General features: G+C 41.6%; 1 protein-coding gene across 7 annotated transcripts in view; it reads left to right on the top strand.

Moving 5' to 3' along the window:
• The first annotated feature begins 9,725 nt into the window (after nt 1-9,725).
• Nucleotides 9,726-21,539, top strand: part of Exoc1 (exocyst complex component 1) — a 44,458-nt gene continuing 32,644 nt past the window's right edge. For 4 of the 7 annotated variants that reach the window (XM_021650844.2, XM_021650861.2, XM_021650852.2 and 1 more), the window contains exons 1-4: nt 9,727-9,878; nt 14,703-14,836; nt 17,171-17,301; nt 21,029-21,188. In XM_021650844.2, coding sequence (XP_021506519.1) covers nt 14,713-14,836; nt 17,171-17,301; nt 21,029-21,188 — 415 coding nt within the window. In that variant the 5' untranslated portion in view covers nt 9,727-9,878; nt 14,703-14,712. Of the gene's footprint in view, nt 9,879-14,702; nt 14,837-17,170; nt 17,302-21,028; nt 21,189-21,539 lie in introns of all 7 variants that reach the window. The other 3 variants (XM_060380782.1, XM_060380784.1, XM_060380783.1) reach the window with 1 other exon arrangement.

Genomic DNA, 21,539 nt, shown 5'->3' on the forward strand with positions numbered 1-21,539 from the left:
AACTAGCATGAGAAAGGTGTTTAGCATCAGTAGTCATTAGGGAAATGGAAATCAAAAGCCAGGTGTCAAGTCAGAGCTGCTCTCTCTTCTACTAGGATGACTATATCTTTGTGGAACAAAAGTGGGAGATAAGGGTTAGCGAGGGTGTGAGGGTGTGGAGCAGCTGGAGCTCTCCTCTGCTGCCGGTGGGAATGTAGGGGCCACAGCCACATGATAAATGGGTTTGTTGGTGCACTTGAGCAAGCTACTCCCCACATACAAGAACCAAGCCCAGGGAGTCACGGGACCAAAGCAAAAAGGCAGACAGATCTAGGATTGATTCTACTGGGGACTTATTGACAAAAACATAGGTGTCGGTGGCCAGAATACCATTAAGATCCCTGGAATTTGGATGAGGACAAAAGTTAATTCAAGTAAGATGAAATGTACCTTGTTCAGTCACACTCAGTACCCTTAAACTGTCCCTTAAAGTATTGGTAATGATGGCCTCATCATTCTTTGTTCAGTCGTAAAACACACATTACTCTAAAAACTTGTTTATGTATACTTTCTGGGAAGCAAAGAGAGAACTGAGCAGTACTATTCAAGGGTAGTCATGGAAGGCACAATTCAAGATGGGTCAGTCCATACAAGCATTTCCTTAAAGGAAGTAAAGTTACCAAATGACTCAGCAGTTTGCTTCTAGGTGCAGACTCAAGCAAATTCAAAACGGTGACTTGAATGCATAGTTGCATACTAATGTACATAATACTCTAAGTTGGCTTCTAATTGTGTTTGCAGCAGTTCTCGCGATACCCAAAGAAGAAAGCATCATGTGTCCATCAAAAGAGGAATGAATTAACAAAATATGGTATAGCCAAATAATGGGATAGTATTCAGCCTTAAAAGGAATAAAAGTTTTGCTGCAACGTGAGTAAACTCTGAAAACATTGTGCTAGGTTAAATAATCCCCAAAGGAAAGGACGATTGTTGCACCATTTGACTTTATGAAATGTATGGAGTAGATAAAGTCAGAGACAGGCGAGAGGAAACACTAGCATACGGGAGGAGAGAAAAAGGAACTGTTATACACTTTCTGTGATGAAAAAGTTTTAGAAACGAAGATGGTTGTGCAACATGGCAAATGTGACTAATACTATCTTGTTGTGCATTGAGAATGGTTAAAATATTTAATGCTACATAGTGAACATGACCAAATAATGTGATAAACAGCATATGCTACATACTTTAAATAGGTAGGTTATATGACGAATGAACTATACAATAATAAAGATATAAAAGAGAAAAAGGATATCTGTGAGTCTACTAGAAGGAAAATAGGAAAACGTTTTACAAACTAAGAATGGGGGAAACTTTCCTTGCTAGCACTCAAAAATCCAGAAACAGGGTAAATAATACTAACTATATAAAACATATATGAAAAAATTACAAAGACAAACAACTTGCAAACTGGGAAGAATTACAACTTGTGAAAACACATGCTTGTATGTACGCCTAAAGTTGAAGACTTTTTGAAAATAAAAAAAAAAGTCAAGCAACCAATTGGAAAATATATGAGCAGACAATTCACAGGAAAGGAATTGCAAATGACACTGGGAAGCTAAGAAAAGATGCTCATCCTTGTTCAGGAAAGAAACTGACATTGTATCTTTGGGTTGAGCTCACTTCTTGTCTTATTGGAAAAAAAAGCCCAAAATATTGATAGTGTTTCATTGAGGTGGAAATTAGTTCTTGTGCTTCTTATTGTACAGGATAAAAAGTTGACATTGTTTTCAAATTGTGTGTGTGTGTGTATGTGAGTGTGTATGTGTGTATTTCAGTGTATGCGTGTTTGCTCTTCAATTTGGTAATCCAGACCCCAAAGATTCATTGGAGCAGCTACAAAATGACACGTGTGCAGGTATATGTTGTTTGCAAAATGTTTAAATGAGCTCAAGTGTCCAACACTGGAAGATTAATAGAACACACTATTATATATGAAATAAGACAGTGTGCAGGAGAAAACGGAGAAGGTTTTAAAGCACCCTGACTCAGGGTGGAGTAGATAACTAGGAGCAGGGAATCACCTGTGATTACTCAGGAATGCTTATTTGGCTTCTTCAGTTTGGCTCTAAGTTTTAAGGAGGAATCAGGAATCAGGAAAGCCATTAATTATGAAGTCCTGGCCACTGTGTCCTATTTGCTCCAGAGTTTCTTGGTTAGCTGTATGGACCACACACTATACGTGGTGGATAACATCATGGACTAGTTACTGTGGTAGCATGTTGGTTCCTGTGCTGTACTAATGTACTAATGGGCAGGTTGTAAGCCCGAGTTCTGTTTTTGCATATAATCTGGTCATTGAGTACTCAGAAGCATCTTAATTGTGGTTGTTGCTACATCTATGAATATTTGTCAAAATCCAGCAAACCTACAAACATACTCAGAGATGGTGGGGGCTTGAATGAGAATGTGGCCCCATGTTCTGCTTCTCCCTGGAGTGTCTGGACACCATCGGGCACCAAGCTGAGGAGGATAAAGCATAGCCCAGAACCAACTGGGGACGGCCATATACAGGATTCCAGCACAGCTGGGAGGACCATGGGGAGAAGACCTTCTCAGAGGATGAAGCAGCTACGCTTAGGCCATATTTAGTGAAACAGCTTATGTGTGGTTTTATTCCAGAGTGAATGAATGTTATATGAACCTTGGGCAGTGGGTAGGGTTTTTTTTTAGAGTGAATGGATTTCCTTGGTTGTAGCTGGGATGTGGGTGGTGCTCTATTTGCCTCCAGGTGCCCAACTACATACCTGACTACCAGATCCCTCCCTGGGGAGCGTGTGCTCTATGCTCAGAGGCAGGCATGGAAACAGGGAGGAAGCTGTCCCACTCCTGCCATCTCGGGATGAGATTTAAATCTCAAGTTTGAGATTTCCTGGGTTTGAACATACTCCACCTCACCCATTCCATGCCAGTTCCTCTGGTGGCACGGTCCATGTACCCCACATGAGACTCCCCTTAAGCTCAAGTGTTTGAATGTTTGGTTTCCAGTATGTGGAACTATTTGGGAAAGATTAGGAGGCGTGGCCTTACTGGAGGAAGTGTGGCCTTGTTGGAGGTATAGCTTTGTTGGAGAAGATATATCACTTGGGGTAGATTTTTAGATTTCAAAAGCATATACCAGGGCCAATCTGTATTTCTAGGAGGCAAGTCTGGGCTTGCCAGTGGCATCATTCCTAAATTCCCCATGTGCAGATTAGCTCAAACGCTGCACCCCTTATTTGACACAAGTGTGACTGAAGTGCGGTAATTCAAGAAGGACATGTCATAGTGAAATCCAGGAAGGAATAGATGCGAAAACACTGAGGAGTGGTTAGATTCAGCGTACATAGTGAAGGTAGAACAAGCTTTCTGGAGAAACCAGATGCAGAGTGTGAGAGATAAGAAGTCAAGGACCAGTTTGGACAGCTGAAAACATGGAGAATCCATATGACAAGGAGATGACAACGGAGGGACCAGCAGTGTCTGTTTCATTGAGAGGTACCCCAAACCCTTCTAGCTTTATCTCTTAGTCTAGGTATCGGCTGCTCTCAAGGATGCTATGACAACAACTTGCCTCTCTCACTCTCCAGGACTCCATATTGCAGACAGTGCCATGGCTAGGAATATTTGCATGTTTCAAATTCCTCCGGTCACATGTGCACTCTAAGTATGTGCTGAAATAGTGACTGGTGTCAGGGGAAGTCAGCAGATGAACATGTCTCTTTTTTCACTTGTGTAAAATTGTAAGACTCATCTCTAAAGTTCTCAGAAAGTACCACAAAATCATAGCTCACTACAAAAGCCAGAGGGCCTCTGGGGTGGTGGAACCACTCTGCAGACTGTGCTGAAACTCAGTCCCAGTATGTAATAAAAAAGAAACAGAAGCTCAAGAGAATCTAAATTCATAGCCTAGAAATACCATCTCCATCAAAGCCAGGGCACAGACAGAGAAGGGATGGGTTTTGAAATCTAGAATGGGGACATTGTATAGATTTTGTAGGGACTCTGGCCAGCTTGAATGTGGCAGGCATGGCTCTGGCAGGCCATGCCTTCTCTCCAGTTCCCCCTGCCTGGCTAAAAACTGTTAGATTACATTCCTGAAGCTAACCACAAAGGTCCATTCCCTTATTCGGCCACTTTCCCTTCCTGAGGCTGACTACCAAGGTCCAGCTATCAAAGTATAGAAGTCCAGCACTCAAAAGCTCCCTTTGGCACACCTAATTAGCATACCCAATTTAAAATTAAACACCTCATCCTAACACAGGGTTTCTCCTTTTACCTATAAACTGCCATTTTCCTTTATGCCGTATCTGTCCCTCTCTTATCCAGAGGCAGTCCTTTATCTCTTCAGGACAAATACTCTTCCTCCCTCTCTTTTATTCTCTCCCTCTTCTCTCTTGTCCTCTGCCTCCTGTCCATGTCTCTTATTTCCTGCTTCTGTCCCTCTGGGGCAAATAAATCTCCTTTGTTCTGAGAGCTTGGTCCCTGGGGTTCAGAGCTGAAATTTTTCCTTTCAAACTTCACACTTTTAAAGCCTCAGAGTTTTTCAACCTCATGTATTTTTCCTTTTGACAATGAAGAGCAGTCTCCCCATGTCTGTAAATGTTGCAAAAAAATTTTTTTTGCTGCAAAATGAAACTCTATTTCCTTCATATCCCATCCCTATAAAATCCCTCAAAACAGCCTTTGTGACAAATTGCAATCTCTGCTCTAGGAAAAAAAAAGCAACAATAACTACACTTTGAACAGCTGGGACATTTTGGGTGGATATTTCTTTCTTGTGAAGGGTTATCCTTGGCGTTGTAGATTGTTTAACACCAACTATGTCTTCTACCCACTAGATGTCAGCAGATCGCTTTCAGTAATGACAACCAAAAAAAATGTCAAAACGTTGTCAAATGTTCCCCAGGGACAAAAAAAATCATCTCATGTTGAGAATCACTGAATTATGCTAACTCAAACAATAAAGCAAAAACGGCCTAATATGCAAAATAAGAACAAGTAGAGTGTATATGAGAATAAACATTGAAAGTTTTAGATCAGAAGAATAAAATACAAGCATAAGGCTGGACAGAGGAAAGTGGATGACATTAGCTGATTCACCATGCAGTGTTTTTGCGAGGATCGGTGAAGTAAGTTCTAAAACACAGCCTTTGTGCTTCCTGGACCTGACGATGACCTGTGACAAATGAGATTAAGATGCTAGAACAGCACTGAATGGGTACTGAGAGTCAGAAGGATGGGGAATCAGGAGTATTGGAATGAATTTACACTGTGAGGAAGGAAGAAGAGTTACTAGATTGTTTCCCAGAAGAAAGGATGTTGGAACAAACTTCATGCAAAAGTATAGTACTCACTACTTGCCTGTGTTGCCCAAAAGGGATGCCGTTCAAGTTGCCCTACTACCGAGCCATTTGCCCCAACAGAGATGAAGGAATGGGATCTGGGATAGATAAAAGCACTGTGTAAACTCTCTAAGAGTTGCCACACAGGTCCTTACTGTTCTGCAAGACAAGCTTTCTGAAGCAGACAATAACTCTCTACTGGGAAAATAAGGGTCATCTTATCATGAGATGGATTTATTATTAGTTCCACCAACTCACAGGTGCACAGGCTCAGAAACAACCCGTTGAAGTATGAAAATGGCGTAAAATCAAGTTGAACAGGTCTGAAAAACACAATTAATTTCAAGACTGGGTAGTCCCAACTCCCTCATCATTTACTTTCACAACATGGCCATCTCTTCTGCAACTCACTTTCCTGGCCACGTGGGAGTCCTTTGTGGCTACCAAATACAGAAAAAAGAACTTGATTCCAGGTCACAGATGGGCTGGCATATCACATTGACCGCTGCATGTCATTCTCAGGGATAGCTCGTAGGAACATTAAGTACCCACCAGGGAATCTTCTTTGTCAATACAGCTTGTAGAAATACACTTTATTTTTCATTTTTATGTAAGAGGGAAGAAGTGACCTTCTGAAGTAAGGCTCTCTTTTCTCTCATTAATTCTACCAATGTCCGAAATCACCAAAACTATAGCATCCCTGATCATCATTACTTCAACCTACTACATCTTTTTTTACAGCACTCTCAGGACCAATGCAGAACTACAAAATCCACTATCACTGCCTGTCTCAGTCAGTGTTCTGTTGGTAAGAAGAGACACCTTGACCATGGCAACCCTTATAGAAAGAAAGCATTTGATTGAGGCTTGCCTACAGTTTGAGAGGTTTATCATCACAGAGGGAAGCATGATGGCACACACACCACTGGAGAAGGACCTGAGACTTCTACATCTGGATCGGAGCAGCAGGAAGAGAAAAACGCCAGGCCTTTCTTGAGCATTGAAAACCCCAAAGCCCACCCTCAAGTGACACACTTCCTCCAACAAGGTTACACCTACCTCAACAAGGCCACACCTCTTAATCCCTGTCAAGTAGCATCACTCCTCCCTAATGACCAAGCATTCAAATATGTGAGCCTATTTGGACCATTCACATTCAGACCACCACACTGCCATAATTTTATCATAATGGAGGTGGCCTTGTGAAGTGCTAGAATGACCTTTTCCTATCTTGAGCACTTTGATCAGTAGGGATTGGCGGATTGTCCTGCAATGTGTTAAGTAAGTACATTGAAACAACCAATACAAAAACTCCCCACAGTTTAAGGCCTGGCACCAGGAACTCTGGAATAAGAGCAGGACTGACCTACCTTATAGACCCCAGTGACTCACTGGTTTCTTACCTAATGTAGTAGTTTTAATAGGAAGGACTCCCATAGATTCATGTATTTGAATTCTTGGCTCACAGGGACTGGTACTATTAGGAGGTGTGGCCTGGTTGGAGTAGGTGTGGCCTTGTTGGAAGAAGTGTGTCACTGTGGAGGTGGGCTTTGAGGAATTTTATGTGTTCAAGTCTAGTCAGTGTGAAACAGTGTCCTTCTGCTGCCTGTGGATCAAAATGTAGCTCCTTCTCCAGCACCATGTCTGCCTGCACACTGCCATGCTTCCTGCCATGATAATAATGGATGGACTAAAGCTCTAAAACTGTAAGCCAACCCAAACTAAACGTTTTCCTTTATAAGAGTTGCCATGGCCATGGTGTCTCTTCACAGCAATAAAACCCTAACTAATACACCTACCAAATTTAGTCTTTGCTAGATCCCAACATTGCTTACATTGGCTAATTGGAAACTAAGTTCAGAGTGCTTCCACTGGGACAGTGAGGAGTTTACTGAACTTGAAACTTTGTCAATTTGTCCCTTTGTATTTCTTATAGAAATAAACCAGAAAAGAAAAAGCATTCTACTGGTGGAAGTAATCAACTGTGATTAGCAAAAGGATCTGGGATTGCTGTTACACATCAGACTTGAGGAATCTGGACTTAAAACAATTAATCGAGGCTTATCTTGGAGGCCCAGGAAAAAGTTCATCAGGAAATTACAACAGCTGTGGCACAACTACGATAAGAAAAATAAAGTCTGAGGCTGTATATCACCTTACTATGGAAACAACCTAGATCAGCTGATGTGCTGGTGAAGGGTGTGCAGTGTGGGAGGGAGCTGGTGAATGCCAGTATGGTCTTATCACACATGCACCAGTGAGAACTGAGCTTATTTCATTAACCACGCCCCCTTTTTACTAGTTTCTTGCAGAATTTGTGGCTGGTAATCACTTTGAAGTGACTTGTGTGAAGATTTAAACCTAACAGAGAGAAGATGAGCAGATGAGAATGGTGCAGGGAGGGTTGGAGAGGACACGTCCTCTGTGCACATCTTCTGTTACCACTCCAGCTTCCTTCATTGTTTTAACTGCTGCTTCCAGCAGTCTGTTCTGAACAGTGCTTGCTGAGCTCTGAGCAAGCGCACCACCACAGCACCCGTTCCCTCACCCCTGCGTCAGCACATGTTTCCTGTGAGTGCAAGCTGAGCCTTCAAAGTGTGGAGCAGTTAATGCCCAGCCCTGTTACTACCCTTTGCTCAAAGGAAGAGGCTGACATACAAACGCCTCCCTCATTCTTGCCTGCAGTAGACAGCTCAGAGATTCACAAAGTTTCTTAAATGTCCCCAGAGAGTCAGAAAATATTCAAATGTGGTGGTGATCAACCAAACACGCCTCCTCTGACTGCATCTTTTTGTGATGTTTCATTTCTCCTCCCACGCCAATCCTTTCTACCCTCTGGGGTCAAATCCTCAAAGAGAGGGGAGGAGAAAAAAGAGAATTGATATAATAGTAGTTATTAAAGATGATATAATTTATATTTTAAATAAAAATATTATGTAAAATAATTTCTAATTATAGAACTATATAATTAAATTAATGAATTATAATTTAATTTAAATATTTTATTATTGTTGTTGTTATTACCTTTCAGTTATCCAAACAGAAATAGTAGAGGTGGAGAAGTGGCTACACAGATCTGGAGTTAAGGAGCAGAGCTTAGCCTTCTGGAATACCATTCACTTCCCAACAACTCTGGGGAGAACTGTGATATACAGGTTAAAAAACAAAAACGCTTAAAAAGGCAAAGGACAACAAAAACACCCACATTCAATTGTTGGGAAAGCTGTTCAAGGCAAACGTTCTGGATGTCAGAAGTAAAGACCCAAGAAGTCTTCTCAAATATAGAATTAAATCCTGTGTGATTCATTCTTCTTGACTAGAAGATAATGACCCTCATCAACCAAAAAAGTCCCTATTTGTTATTTCTCCCAATTTTTCCAAACTTCTATTTTCAGATAAATGGTGCAAGATACCTTGACAGCTCATCTGTCATTTTCTTAAGCCCGTCCTGGTATAGTATGCATCCTTCTCTCGCTATCACCTTGTCTAGTCCTACCTCATTGGGAACTCCTTCGGTATACGATTAAAGTTTGAATGGCCTTTTTACCTGGAATCAAATTTCCTAGCACTCAACCCCAGCCAGAAATGTGGCAAATCTTGGCCTCATTCATTCCTTTCACACTGAAACAAGCATCATCTTAAAATGAAGACTCTGGTTCAGTATCTCAGGTGAGCCAGCAAGGGTGCACTTTCTTAAAAAGCACCCAAGAAGTAGGTCTGTGAAGTCCCGGTAGAGTATGAAGTTCCTAAGTGCCATGGTTCTAGACTGTAGCTGCTTCTGGGAATTAAGTGGGAGGAAATTAAGAGAACGAATGATGTCTAGGTTCTTCTTGCAGAGATTCTCACTTAATTCACTGACGTGCTCCCAAGGATCTAGAGTTAACACGGTTTTGCATATGCAAAGGAAAAAAAAAAAACATTTCATGAACTCTCAAATGAATTGCCGTAAGTACCACAATGGGTATGTCTGGAAAAAGGAAATAACACCGTATCAACTCCTCCAACCAAGCCTATGTCAGTGGTCTTCAACTTTCCTAATGCCGTGACCCTTTAATACAGTTCCTCAGGTGGTAGAGACCCCAACCATGAAATTATTTTCGTTGCTGCCTTAAAAACTGTAATTTTGCCACTGTTATGACTCGTAATGTAAATATCTGATATACAGGATATCTGACACGTGAACCCCTATAAAAGGAGCGTTTGATCCCGAAAACCCCCCTGGCTGTGTGCACGCAGGCCCCACCCTGCCTTTTCACGCCCACAGTGCAGCCCCGCCCCACCCATCAATGCGACATTCTGCCTCCTCCACGCCGTTGGCCAGGCCCGTTTCCTCCACCGACTCCATTTCCTTCTCCGCCGGGTCAACTTCCGGCCCAGAGCGGTCACGTGTCCGGATACGGGAAGTGGCGGCTGCTGGCCTCTTTTCCCTGCTCAATGAAAAGCGCTTCACAGCGGCTGTCGCTGCCGGTGCCCTTCCAGTGTCCGTCTCAGAGCACCCGCCTCGGCCTCGCGGTAAGCTTTGTGGCCGGGGGCCCGCGGTCATAGAGGTGGCAGCCTGAGTGGAGGCGGTGTTCGGTGCTGTCCGGGTCGGCCACTCCCAGGTGACCCGGCCCACCCACCCAGCTCCACTCCCGGCCGCAGATCCTAGGCTGCGTCCTTACCCCTCGCTGTCCCGCTCTGGGAGAAGGCGGAGCCGGGAGGCAGCCTCGTCTTTCCCTTCACGGTTCCGCTCATCCCGGACAGATTTCATTTTTGCCCAACCAGCGTGGCCTGGGAAAGGAGGAGTGGCATGGCTTGCACTGGTCCAAATCAGCGTAACATGTCCTTATAAATCTCTTACGTGCATTGCCCAGCCTCTGACCAGTCTTCTCCGCTGAATGACATCACTCCGTGCTGAGATGTGTCTGCGGTAGGTGGGCCCAGCCCACTAAGGCACTTGCTTTGACACCCAGTGTAACGGTGGCCCTACTGCTGAAGGAAACAAGACCCACCATGAACAGTGGTTAGCTGCCTCTGTAGCGGGCAGGCTTTAGTTTTTATTCAGAAAGCGAAGATCTAAAGAGAACCCAGAGTATGGGCATGGGTTTTAGACCTGGGAAATAGCTGTGAAGGCTACTATATTAATTTAGTTGCTGGCATAATGAAAAGATCTGTATAAACCACTGGAGAGTTCATTACTAGCCCCAAAGAAGACTGTCACGGAGCTATGTCATCCCATTCATGTCTGTCAGATTCTCTACTACACACCAGAGCCTGGCACTTAGCAAATAGCAATATTTGTTGAATTATGTGTAATTCCTTTATGCGTTATGGACAACCCTCTTCTGTTTCATCATTTGCCATGCACCGAGTCTTTAGTATGGTGAACATTGGCCATTGTTAATTGTTCTTTCGATCAGCTTTTCACTGTTGCAGTAAAATGGTTGTTGGTAAGTACCCAAGACACAAACCTGTGACAGAGCACCCCTCCTCCCCCTCTCACAACTGTCTGTGGAGATCCAGGTGATGGCAGTCATGCCACAATTAGATAGCAAACATTTGTCTGGTAAATGCAATAGGTGCTCTGGACATTTAGGCGAACCATCAATGTGGGTTAAGATCTTTTTTGAACCAGCTTCATAGGAACCGAGAAATGTAAGTTTGGATAGGGAGAAGGTAATATGTCCTGCATGGGAAGGTGCTTAAGCAAAGATTTCAAGCCAGAAATGAACAGAGGGCTTTGAATGAAAGGCTTGGCTTGAGAACATTGGACTGCTGTTGAACAGGTTGTGTAGTACGTAAGAACGGTTCTAAAGTTATTTGCTACTTTTTCAGGGCTGTAGAAACCTAAAAAGAGATAACAGTTGTTATCACATAAAGGTACTAAGTCTTGGTCCATGTGTTGACAGCAAAGCAGAGGGAAAGTAAATTGTATGTAGATGGAGAAGTCACAGAATATGCTAACAGGTTTCATGGTGACATGGAGGAAGTGGTCAGTTATGACATTTTTGAACCTGACTGTTTGCTTACAGATGTGATAGTTGGAAAGAGGCAACCGAGGGAACTATCCCTGGTTTGTTATTGAGTGCTATAGTATTCCCTTACGTAGTTACTAAGCACCAGCTGTGTACCTCCTGTCAAATGCTAGGTATATAAAGATGAGTAAGATAAGGTCCTTGCTAACAGAGAACTTCTTTTAATAGGGGCTAGAGTGCACTAGCTAAAAAAACACAGTGTGGAAGGGCTGTTGTCAGAGGAGAGGTGAGATGAGGAACAGTAGAAAAGGAATTTGTCTAGGAGAAAAGGCTTCAAAGAGGCAGTGTGCTATCAGAATCTTTGGGGGTGAGTTGGAATTTGATACAGTGACAAGAATTTCAGAAAAAGGACAAACGTGAGCAACAACAATAAAAAGCCCAGAGACAGAACAGTAAACTGGATAGTGTCCAGTTTGGTTTGAGGATAAGATGGAATGGAGCTTTAGTGTCACACCCAGGCCCTAAGACATATTAAGGGGTGTGCTGGCTAGTTTTATGTCAGTGTGACACAAGCTAGAGTCATCTGAAAGGAGGGAACCTCAATGGAGAAAATGCCTCCTTCAGATGGGCTGTAGGCCTGTAAGGCATTTTCTTGGCGATTGATGGGGGAGGTCCAGCCCATTGTGGGTGGTGCTCTCCCTGAGCTAATGGTTCTGGGTTCTGTAATAAAGCAGGCTGAGCAAGTCATGAGGAGCAAGCCAGTAAGCAGTACTCCTCATGGCCTCTGCACCAGCTCCTGCCTCCAGGTTCCTGCCTTGTTTGAGTTCCTGTCTTGACTTCCCTGATGCTGAACTGTGATGTGGAAGCGGAACTGAAATTAACTCTTTCATCCCCAGGTTGCTTTGGTCATGGTGTTTCATTACAACAGTAACCCTAACTAGGACAAGCAGCACAGACACTCTGTATAGAGTGGAGGTTAGGATAGGCGAGTGTGCAGAGATAGAGAGCACTAGGGAGAATTGTGCTTCCTACTTTACTCCCTGTGGGACAGGGGGGAGACTGATAGGAGAGTACTAAGAATTTGCAACAAGAGTGATGGAACTGGGAAAGGAATCATTAGAGGTACTGGTAAAGAATTTCAGAGCAGCTTAAATCCCCAGTTTGGACTGGGTTTAGATATTTGCAACGATTATGATAGACACAGCTTTTTAAACTGGCTGGTGGCCTTAATAGAAGTAGAAAACAAACCCAGTTTATGGAGATGGATAAGTGGGTGGTGTTAAATTGGTCTGTAAGTCTGGTAAATCAAGGAGATAGATACTGTGAAATGAGTATTGCCTCCAGGCTAGGCTGAGGAAGAAGTTATGGCTAAGACTCAAGCTGAGGTGAACAAGGGATGGAAGTGGAAGGTGTGGGTTTCATGAGAAAAGGGATTTTATAGTTGGAGAACAGGTAGAAGCTTCACAGAGGAAAATATTGCAGAGATATAGTTTGTAGGAGTTCTATAAAGAAGTCATTGTTTCTTTTCCCATTGAAAGAAATGATAGTAAAAGAAATTAATGCCGCAGGCACATTTTCCTTGGAAAATAGTAATAGATACATATAAAGAAAACTGTTTAAATTATTTTTATTAAAAAATGAAGATCTTTAAAAATTAATGTTTAAAGAAAGACTGAATTAAACGAGAAGAAAGGAAAAGGAAAGCTACCTCTATATTGGTTTGATACATAATTCACTTATAGAATCCCCATTTCAAGCATCTCTTCGTTGTTTAGTATACTCACAAGTTTGTATACCATCACACTAAGTGAAGAATGGTTTCCTTCTCTAGTAGCTTTGTTTCCCTTCTTCATCTCCATCTCCTAGCAGTTTTTCTTCTTTCTGTCTTCATGAGTGTTTCCGTTCTAAGAAGCACTTGTGATAAATGTAATCTGATCATGCATAGTCTTTTATTTCTTTTGCTTAACGCTTTATCCATATCGTGCCTGTATCAGTACTCCATCCCTGTTATTTTTCACAGCCTCAATGCCTCAATGTGGCATATTTCGGTATCTCTCCATCAATGACTGTTTGAGTTGTTCGTGCTTTCTTGGCTTCTATAAATGAGGTTCGCCTTCTGTATCTGCAGGTTCCGAGTCCAGACATTCAACCAGCCTCCAACTGAGATAGTTGGGGGAAAATGGTTTTTGTACTGAGCATGTATAGAGGGTTTTTTTTTAAACATTCTCTAAACAATACACAGTAACTATATAGCATTTACATTACACTTGGGATTAAATGTAATCTAGAGATTATACAAATCTATGGACTATAGTCTATTAACAACACTATAGCATTCTATGTAGGGGCATGGATGTCTGTAGGTTTTGGTATCCACAGGGGGCTTGGAGCTGGTGCCTCTCATATAACCAGTGGTTGTCATGTTTCTTTGAACACTCGTATGAGTTTTTCTGTGGAGATCTTTTCATTTCTTTTGGGAGTAATAAGCTGGATCATAAGGGGAGTTGCATGCTTGCCTTTTTGAAGAAACTGCCGAACTGTTTTCTAAAGCAACTATACCATTTGTAATTCCATAGCCATGTGGGAGAGTTTTCTTCATCAGTACTTGCTGCTGTGTGTCCTTTGGATTTTTGGCATTCCTAGCAGGTGAAATTAGTGGATACCTCACTGGGGATCTCATTTGCACTTCCCAAATGGTTAATGATATGGAAAGCCTTTGCAAAAGCCAGAGGGCAGCTGCACATGTTTTTCCTCAAGGCACCATTCATACCTCTTCCCTTTTCTTAGTCATGGCATCTCACCAGACCAGCTCTCCACAAATAGGTGAGGCTATCGGGTCAGTGAACCCCAGGTTCACCGGGGCTTGTCTCTGCCTCCCCGGCACTAGGTTAAAAGCAGGCCCCACCACGCACTGCTTGTTGTGTGAGCGCCAGAGATTAAACAAGATTGGACTTGTGTCCTGATGCTTACCAGGAAGCGCTTTACTAGCAGCTATCACCTAGCCCAATACTGAACTTTCGTTTTTATTCGTATATTTATTGGCTAGTTGTACAAGTGTCTGTGTGTGTGTGCATGTATGTATGTGTGTGTGTTATCTCTGTGTGTGAATGGGCGTGTATGTATGTATGTATGTGTGTATGTGTGAATGTGTTGTTGAACCCTTGGAAAAGTTTTGACTTTGACGATGCTGGTTTCTCTGATTTTATTTACAACTTTACAGCTTTATTTACAGCTCCATGCTTTCATGCTGTAGATGTATGGATATGTGTTTATGTCTTTGTTAGTGAAGAATTTCCCATTTGAGTCATAAATGGGACAGTTTATGAGGGAGGACAGTGATTTTAAGAATGAGCTCAATACCTCTATTCTAAATTTTTTTCAGCTGAGAAAAGATGACAGCAATCAAGCATGCGTTACAGAGAGATATTTTCACACCAAACGATGAGCGCCTGCTGAGCATCGTGAATGTCTGCAAAGCCGGCAAAAAGAAAAAGAACTGTTTTCTGTGTGCCACAGGTAGGCGTTCATTAAAGCAGAGATGTGTGTTTGATACTCCTTCATTCCTTAGGGTCAGATTCTCATTGTTTCTATGACCGGGGAAATTCCTGGACGGACAAATTAATTTTTAATTGTTTTTATTGACTGCCGAGCCGGTGTTTTTTATGCCTTGTGTCTAAGGTGGATGGGAAGTCACAGGGAGAACACTCAGCACACAGTGTAAGGTGACAGCTTCATTGTCCATGAAGTGTTGCGGTGTCTTCCTTACCCGTGCCTTTCTGCCTTTCAGCTGTCTGCTATCCTGAATCTTATCACATTCCCATGTGTAATTTCAAACTATATTATTTAGTTCTACTTGTCTTTAAACTTTTAATAAGTTGAATTAGAATTCTTTGTGACCTCTCCCATTCAGTAATACATTCATGAGAATTGTGTTTTATTTTGGAGTTTCTTATTGGTTTGTTTTTGAGACAGGATCTCACGTTGTATTCCTGGCTACCCTGGAGCTCACATAAACCAAGCTAGCCTAGAACTCAGAGACCCACCTGCCTCTGCAATCGGCTACCACCCCTGGCCATGAGTTTGGTTTTTGTTCTTTCACAAGGCTGTAATACCTTCATAGTCACTGCTATTCATATTCCACCATGAGTGTCTCATCGTCCCCATACACATCCTACCAGGGGGAGCATGACGTGACGTTTGTTCTAGGCTTTGCTGTTCAGACGACTGGTTTGTGAATGCGTTTGAGCTTGTCTTCTGCTATACACACCAAAATTATTTTAAAATAAAAGGGTACTTTAAAAATCATTATAAATCCACTTAGGTGTGGATTCTGCTCTAAGATACAGTTTTGTTTTTTTGTTGTTGTTTTATGGGATTCTTCTTTTCAGTCCCACAGCAGTGTGGTTTCCTTGTACTCGCTACACCCTAATCAACAACAGTTTCTTCTCACAGACAGATCGTCACCAGGAAGGTGGAGTGACTTAGTGTGTCATTGTGGTTTCAAAAATGCACTTTGCTAACTGATGATGAGGTTGTGCACCCTCTCAAGAATGTATTGGCCATTTTCTTTCCTTAGGAAATTTACCACTTAAGCCTTTTGCTTATCTTCCTATTGGACTAGTTGTCCTTATACAGATTTGTACAGTTTTTAAATTATTATTATTATTTGGATAGATACTGTAATATCTATTAGCTGCATAGATATTTCTAGTATGGGGGTGTATAGTTTCTGGTTTATCTTTGCACTTTTTATGGTTTCTCATAGTGAAACTTAATTGTCATTTAATAAAATTGATGCTTTATGGCTTTTACAGCATTATTTTGTAAAGGTTTTGATTTACTATGTCTTAGTGAATGTGGTATATTTTTATGTGTCTGTCTGTGTGCGTGAGCACATATTTGTATTTCAGGATTTTCTCTTATATCTCATTTTTGTTTTATTTTTTTTTATTTACTCTTTCACTCTAATTGTAGAATCAACTTCTTAAGTTCCAGAATTTGTTGCAGTTTTGATTGGGATTGTTTTGAAGCTGTCATTCAATTTGTAGGGAGCTTGCATTTTTTTTTTTTAATGGTGTGTTTATGCCATTAACATGTTGATTTTCTGTTCTGTGAGCCTCATTATTTTGTCTGTTTTCTCAAAGTTTTGCATGTTATATTTGTTATGAGGTCTTCTTCCTTAGGTCTATGTGTGATTACCAGTAATAATGTAAGATTTGATGAAACAAAATGGTATCTTTTATAAATGGCCTATTTGCCAGTATACTGGTTTAAGATTTTTACATCCCTTTTCATTGTATATGTGTAAATTTCCTCTTGTTGCCTTTGGCTTGTTAATCAGTTAGTAAACAAGTCAGGACACACCCCTTGTTTTCTCACTAGAATAGTTGTGTGTTTGGAGTTATTCTCTTTTTGAAAACTTGGCAGGAGGAGGAGGTAGAACTGCTGGACTAGATTGGAGGAGTGGAGGTGATTTTTGCTTAGCAAATGCAATTTAATAGATTTTTTTCCCCTGAATATTCTTTAGCCCAGTGGTTCTCAACCTTTCTAATGCTTCAACTCTTTAAAATAGTTCTTCAGGTTGTGGTTACCACCAACCATAAAATTATTTTTGCTGCTACTTCATAACTGTAACTTTTCTACTGTTATGAATCATAATGTAAATATCTGTGTTTTCTGATGGTATTAGGCGACTCCTGTGGCCTCTGTGAACTCCTCTGTGACTTATTACAAGGCAGTACACTTACTTCAGATTCACCACATCAGGCACCTGAAAGCCACATTTACAGTGAGCGAATGAATGGGTAGATGACTGATACTGCTAACAATGGTGTGTGTTTTGTTCAACAGTGACAACTGAACGCCCCGTGCAGGTGAAGGTGGTCAAAGTCAAGAAATCTGACAAGGGAGATTTCTACAAGAGGCAAATTGCTTGGGCCCTTCGAGACCTCGCTGTGGTAGATGCTAAAGATGCCATCAAAGTATGTTTGCAATGGTCCCTTGACTGTGTTCAGAAGGTGTCTTTCATGTTATATACAGCATGTGTGTCCTGAGGTGATCAAACTTGTTCTGTGGCTGTCGGTCTGCCGCTTGTTAGTCTAAAATACATTAATCTCTATTCTTCACCCCCACTATTAGACAACTTAAAATAACTACATATGTATGTTTGATTCGGCTTTTTAGTTTGTAAAAACTACACTTATATTTGTGGCCAAGCTAGACAAACTAGAGTATAATAACCTTAATGCTATGTAGTTCTTTATTTAAATTAAATATCCTTAGTTTAAAATTCTATAAATTAGTATGAACTTTAGTGTATCGTGTGAATTAACTCTCTAAAAATCAGTCATTGTTTTGGTAAGCCTTGGTTCAAAGCATGTGTGATGTACATAAGGAGCCATCTTTGCATAATCCTCCTTCATGAAATGAAGACTCAGCAGTGAATGCAGGCAATTTGACATTTGGTGTTTGTGGTTCAAATAAAGGAAGTGATGGGAATGGGGCCCCACCTTATTTTGAGGTGATTAAATAAAATTTTAAGTATATAAATTTACACCTTCAGTGTGAGCAAACTTGGAGGACAGATATTAACAGTAATCACGGTAAAGGGTCACTAAAGGCAGCTCAAGGCAGTTCTCAGCAGTGCCTGTGAAATCCAGTATTGCTCCTCCCTGAGTTCATGGGTCTTCCTCCACCTCCCCTCCTGGCTAGCTCCGACGTCTTGTCTTCTGTCACCGTGCGCCTCAGGAGCACAGCAGAACACTACAGCACAGCCACTGTGCTGGGGGACTCAGAGCCAGGCTCATACTCATGTAGCTGTCACACCTCTGCCGCAACTCCAAAAGTTATGTCTGTTTTTCAGAAAGCACAAAGAAGAAAAAGTGATGTAGACATTTGTAAATTGATCTGGTGAGAGAAAACTGTAGGGTCTTGTTTGTTTGTTCCTTTGAGACAGGGTCTCAGGCAACCCATGAGTTTGACCTCAAACTTCTTGTGGTGGCTGAAGCTGTCTCTAAACTCCTGCTTCTTATGCCTCTGTTTCCCAAATACTGGGATGACGGACATGCACCACCACACCTGGCTGAAACCCTGGTTTTGCTCTTCTGTGGCATAAATCTAGGCATTAAAAAGCTGAATAAAATGAAAGGTTGAGGCATGTGCTAAGAAATAAAAGCAAGAGTAATTTTAGTCAATCTTTGTCAGATTTCTTCTGAATCAATCTCTTTCTCTGTCTCTCACACACACACACAGAGAAAGAGACAGGGAGAGAGACAAAGAGACACAGAAAGAGAGAGAGAGAGATAGAGAGGGAGAGAGAAAGAGAGAGAGAGATGTTAAGTGTTTTAGTAAGCTAGACTTTTGCCTTATTCCTAAGAAGCACACAGAATTTAGGAAAATGTGTGAAGTGGTTTGACAAGTGTGGGGAGGGAAGAAGAGGAGTATTTGGACAGAAAAGGAGTTTTCTGTTGTGTGGGGGTTTTGTTGTTGTTGTTTTTAGCTTCAGTAAATAATTTCTGACACTAAGGTGGCAAGAGAAGGCAGCCTTTGGAAAGCTGTAAGAGGAAGCACATGGGCAGCCTTTCAGAAACACACCTCCTGCATCCATAGGCTTGTGAAGTTCCCTCACACTGCCCAGCGCTTCCTTCGGCAGAGCCCTCAGGGCTCACTTGCTCAATAGGTTGGAGTTTTTTGTTTTTGTTGTTTCATCCTGTGTAGGCCCCTTGGTGTGTGTTTACTGTAGATGGATATAAAATATGAACTTTTCATACGTAGCCTGGCAGTGCCATTTAGTATTGCGCATTGATTGGTGCAGCTGCTGCCGCTGGAGCACTCAGCCTCATTACTGGCGTTAGAGGAAGTATTCCCAGGGAAGCGCTCATTTCCCAGCAAGTTCACATTCGTTGCCAGTACTCTCAGATATGTTTCTAAGCAGGACAGGGATTACTTTCAACCATAAATACAAGTTTTCGATAAAAGTTGCACATGTGCAGGCTTGTGGAGGTCGGAGGACAATTTGTGAATCTGCTCTCTCCTCCGTCCTGGGCAGCAGCTTGTTAGACTGACAGCAGGTGCCTTTACCTGCTGAGCTGTCTCACCAGCTCAGGTTTTCAGTTTCTTGAATGCATAAGCTCTGTTTATAAGATGTAAGTTGAACAAATTACTAATTGTATCCTAATGTTCTATGATCATCATGCTACAAATCAAGTCCTGTTCCTTAAAATACTCTATTATTCAAAGTAATAGTCTCATCTAACTTTTCTTGCCTGGAAGGTCTGTCGACATTTTGTTCCCCCTGAATATTGCTGTAAATGAATAAAATTATCTCTTTACTATATAGAAGATTTAATATGTTGGAATATATCACTGTCCTATATTGTAGTGCATTTGAGTCTAAGTTTTAATTCTTTGGAAGTGGACAATAGTATACATTCATGTTTTCATTCCTGCGTAAGAGTCAAGTAGTCCTGTAGTCAGGAAAGAAATACTGCTATATAATGGCAGTACTGGTTAGTTTCTGTCAGCCTGACACAAACTAGAGTCCCGTGGAAGGAAGGAGCTTCAGCTGAGGAAATGCTTCCATCAGATTGGCCATAGGCATATCTCTGTGGCATTTTCTTGATTGTTGATTGATTCAGAGGGCCCAACCCGCTGTGGATGGTGCCATCCCTGGGCAGGCCGTCCTTGAAGGTATAATAAAAATACCTAAATGAGAGCATGGGCGCAGGCCAGTAAGCAGCTTTTTTTCATGGTTCCTGCCTCTGATCCTGCTCAAGTTCCTGCCCTGACGTCTCTCTGTGGTGGACAGTTACCCAGTAGTGTAAGATGAAATAAACCCATTCTTCTCCACATCAGTGTGGTCAGTGTTTATCAAAGAGCAGCAGAGAAGAAGACTAAGCACTGACCTGAAGACTTGCAGAAGGTACAGTGCAATTCAGTCTGCCTCAGTCTCTTAAACAACTTTAAAGTTCTCCAACATTTTTGCCTTTTGAGATGCCTGTTAATTCTACATTTTCAAAACATAAAACAATAAGTGCCAAAAAAAAAAAAAAAAGCTGGGTATAGGGGTGCACACCTGTAATCCCAATACTCTGGAAGGCAGAGACAGGCGGATTTCTGTGAGTTCAAGGCCAGCCTGGTCAACAAAGCCAGTCCAGGACAGCCAAGCCTACACAAAGAAACAAATTGTTTCTCACCATCTTTGGTCTTAGAAAGTATACAAGGGTTTTTTTCCCTCGTGTTTTAATTAGGTATATTCTTTAATAGGGAATTAGTTTCAGATCACACATTGTTGAAGAAATTATGTAACCAAAACGTCATAAGCCACTAAAAAGAGAAAATGAGAGCCGTGTTCAAGCTAGACACCATTGTCATGTTCCTCAGGGAAGCTGAGCACAAAGCCATCAAGTGTGGAACCTGCCCTTTCAGAGGGAAAGTGTTCACTGCCTGGGATGTTGCTTGTCCAGTTTTTTCTATAAATTGTATTCTCTAAGCACTTCAAGTCATTCAGTGCATGTATGTATGCAGTGTTTGAAGCCAAGCCCCTAAATATGGGAGGCAAGTATATCTCTAGCCATGTACATGATATTTCTAATGTTTTTTTTCTTTGCCTCCCAAAACCAGCTTCCACTCTTAATTTTTAAGTAGATTTTATATTAACAATGAAAAGTGATAGGATCACAACCTATTTTCTACACTTTTTTGTTTTAGGAAAATCCTGAATTTGATTTACATTTTGAAAAAGTGTATAAGTGGGTTGCCAGCAGCACTGCTGAAAAGAATGCATTCATTTCCTGCATTTGGAAACTGAATCAGCGCTATCTCCGCAAGAAAATTGATTTTGTTAATGTGAGCTCACAGCTCTTGGAAGGTAAAGTAAATGAAAATGTGTATGCATGATCGTGTGTATCCTTAAATGACTATAGGATTTGGCACTATTTAAAGTAATTAGGATGCTGAGTCTCCCTTACAATATGTCATAAAAATGTCTACGTGATTTTTTTATTGAAGACATTGTAAGTGTACATTATAGGGTACTGGTATATTAAATTTAAAAAGTAGAATCACAGGTCAGCAGTTCCAAGTACTTGGGAGGCTAAGGCAGAGTGATCACAAGTTCAAGACTGTCTCAGCTCCAGAGGAGTCTCTTGGGCAACTTAGTGAGACCCTGTCTAAAAATAAACAGTGACAGGCTCTAGAGACAGCTCATTGTTAGAGCACT

Source organism: Meriones unguiculatus, chromosome 3, assembly GCF_030254825.1.
Source record: "Meriones unguiculatus strain TT.TT164.6M chromosome 3, Bangor_MerUng_6.1, whole genome shotgun sequence".
NCBI classification, from domain to species: domain Eukaryota; kingdom Metazoa; phylum Chordata; class Mammalia; order Rodentia; family Muridae; genus Meriones; species Meriones unguiculatus.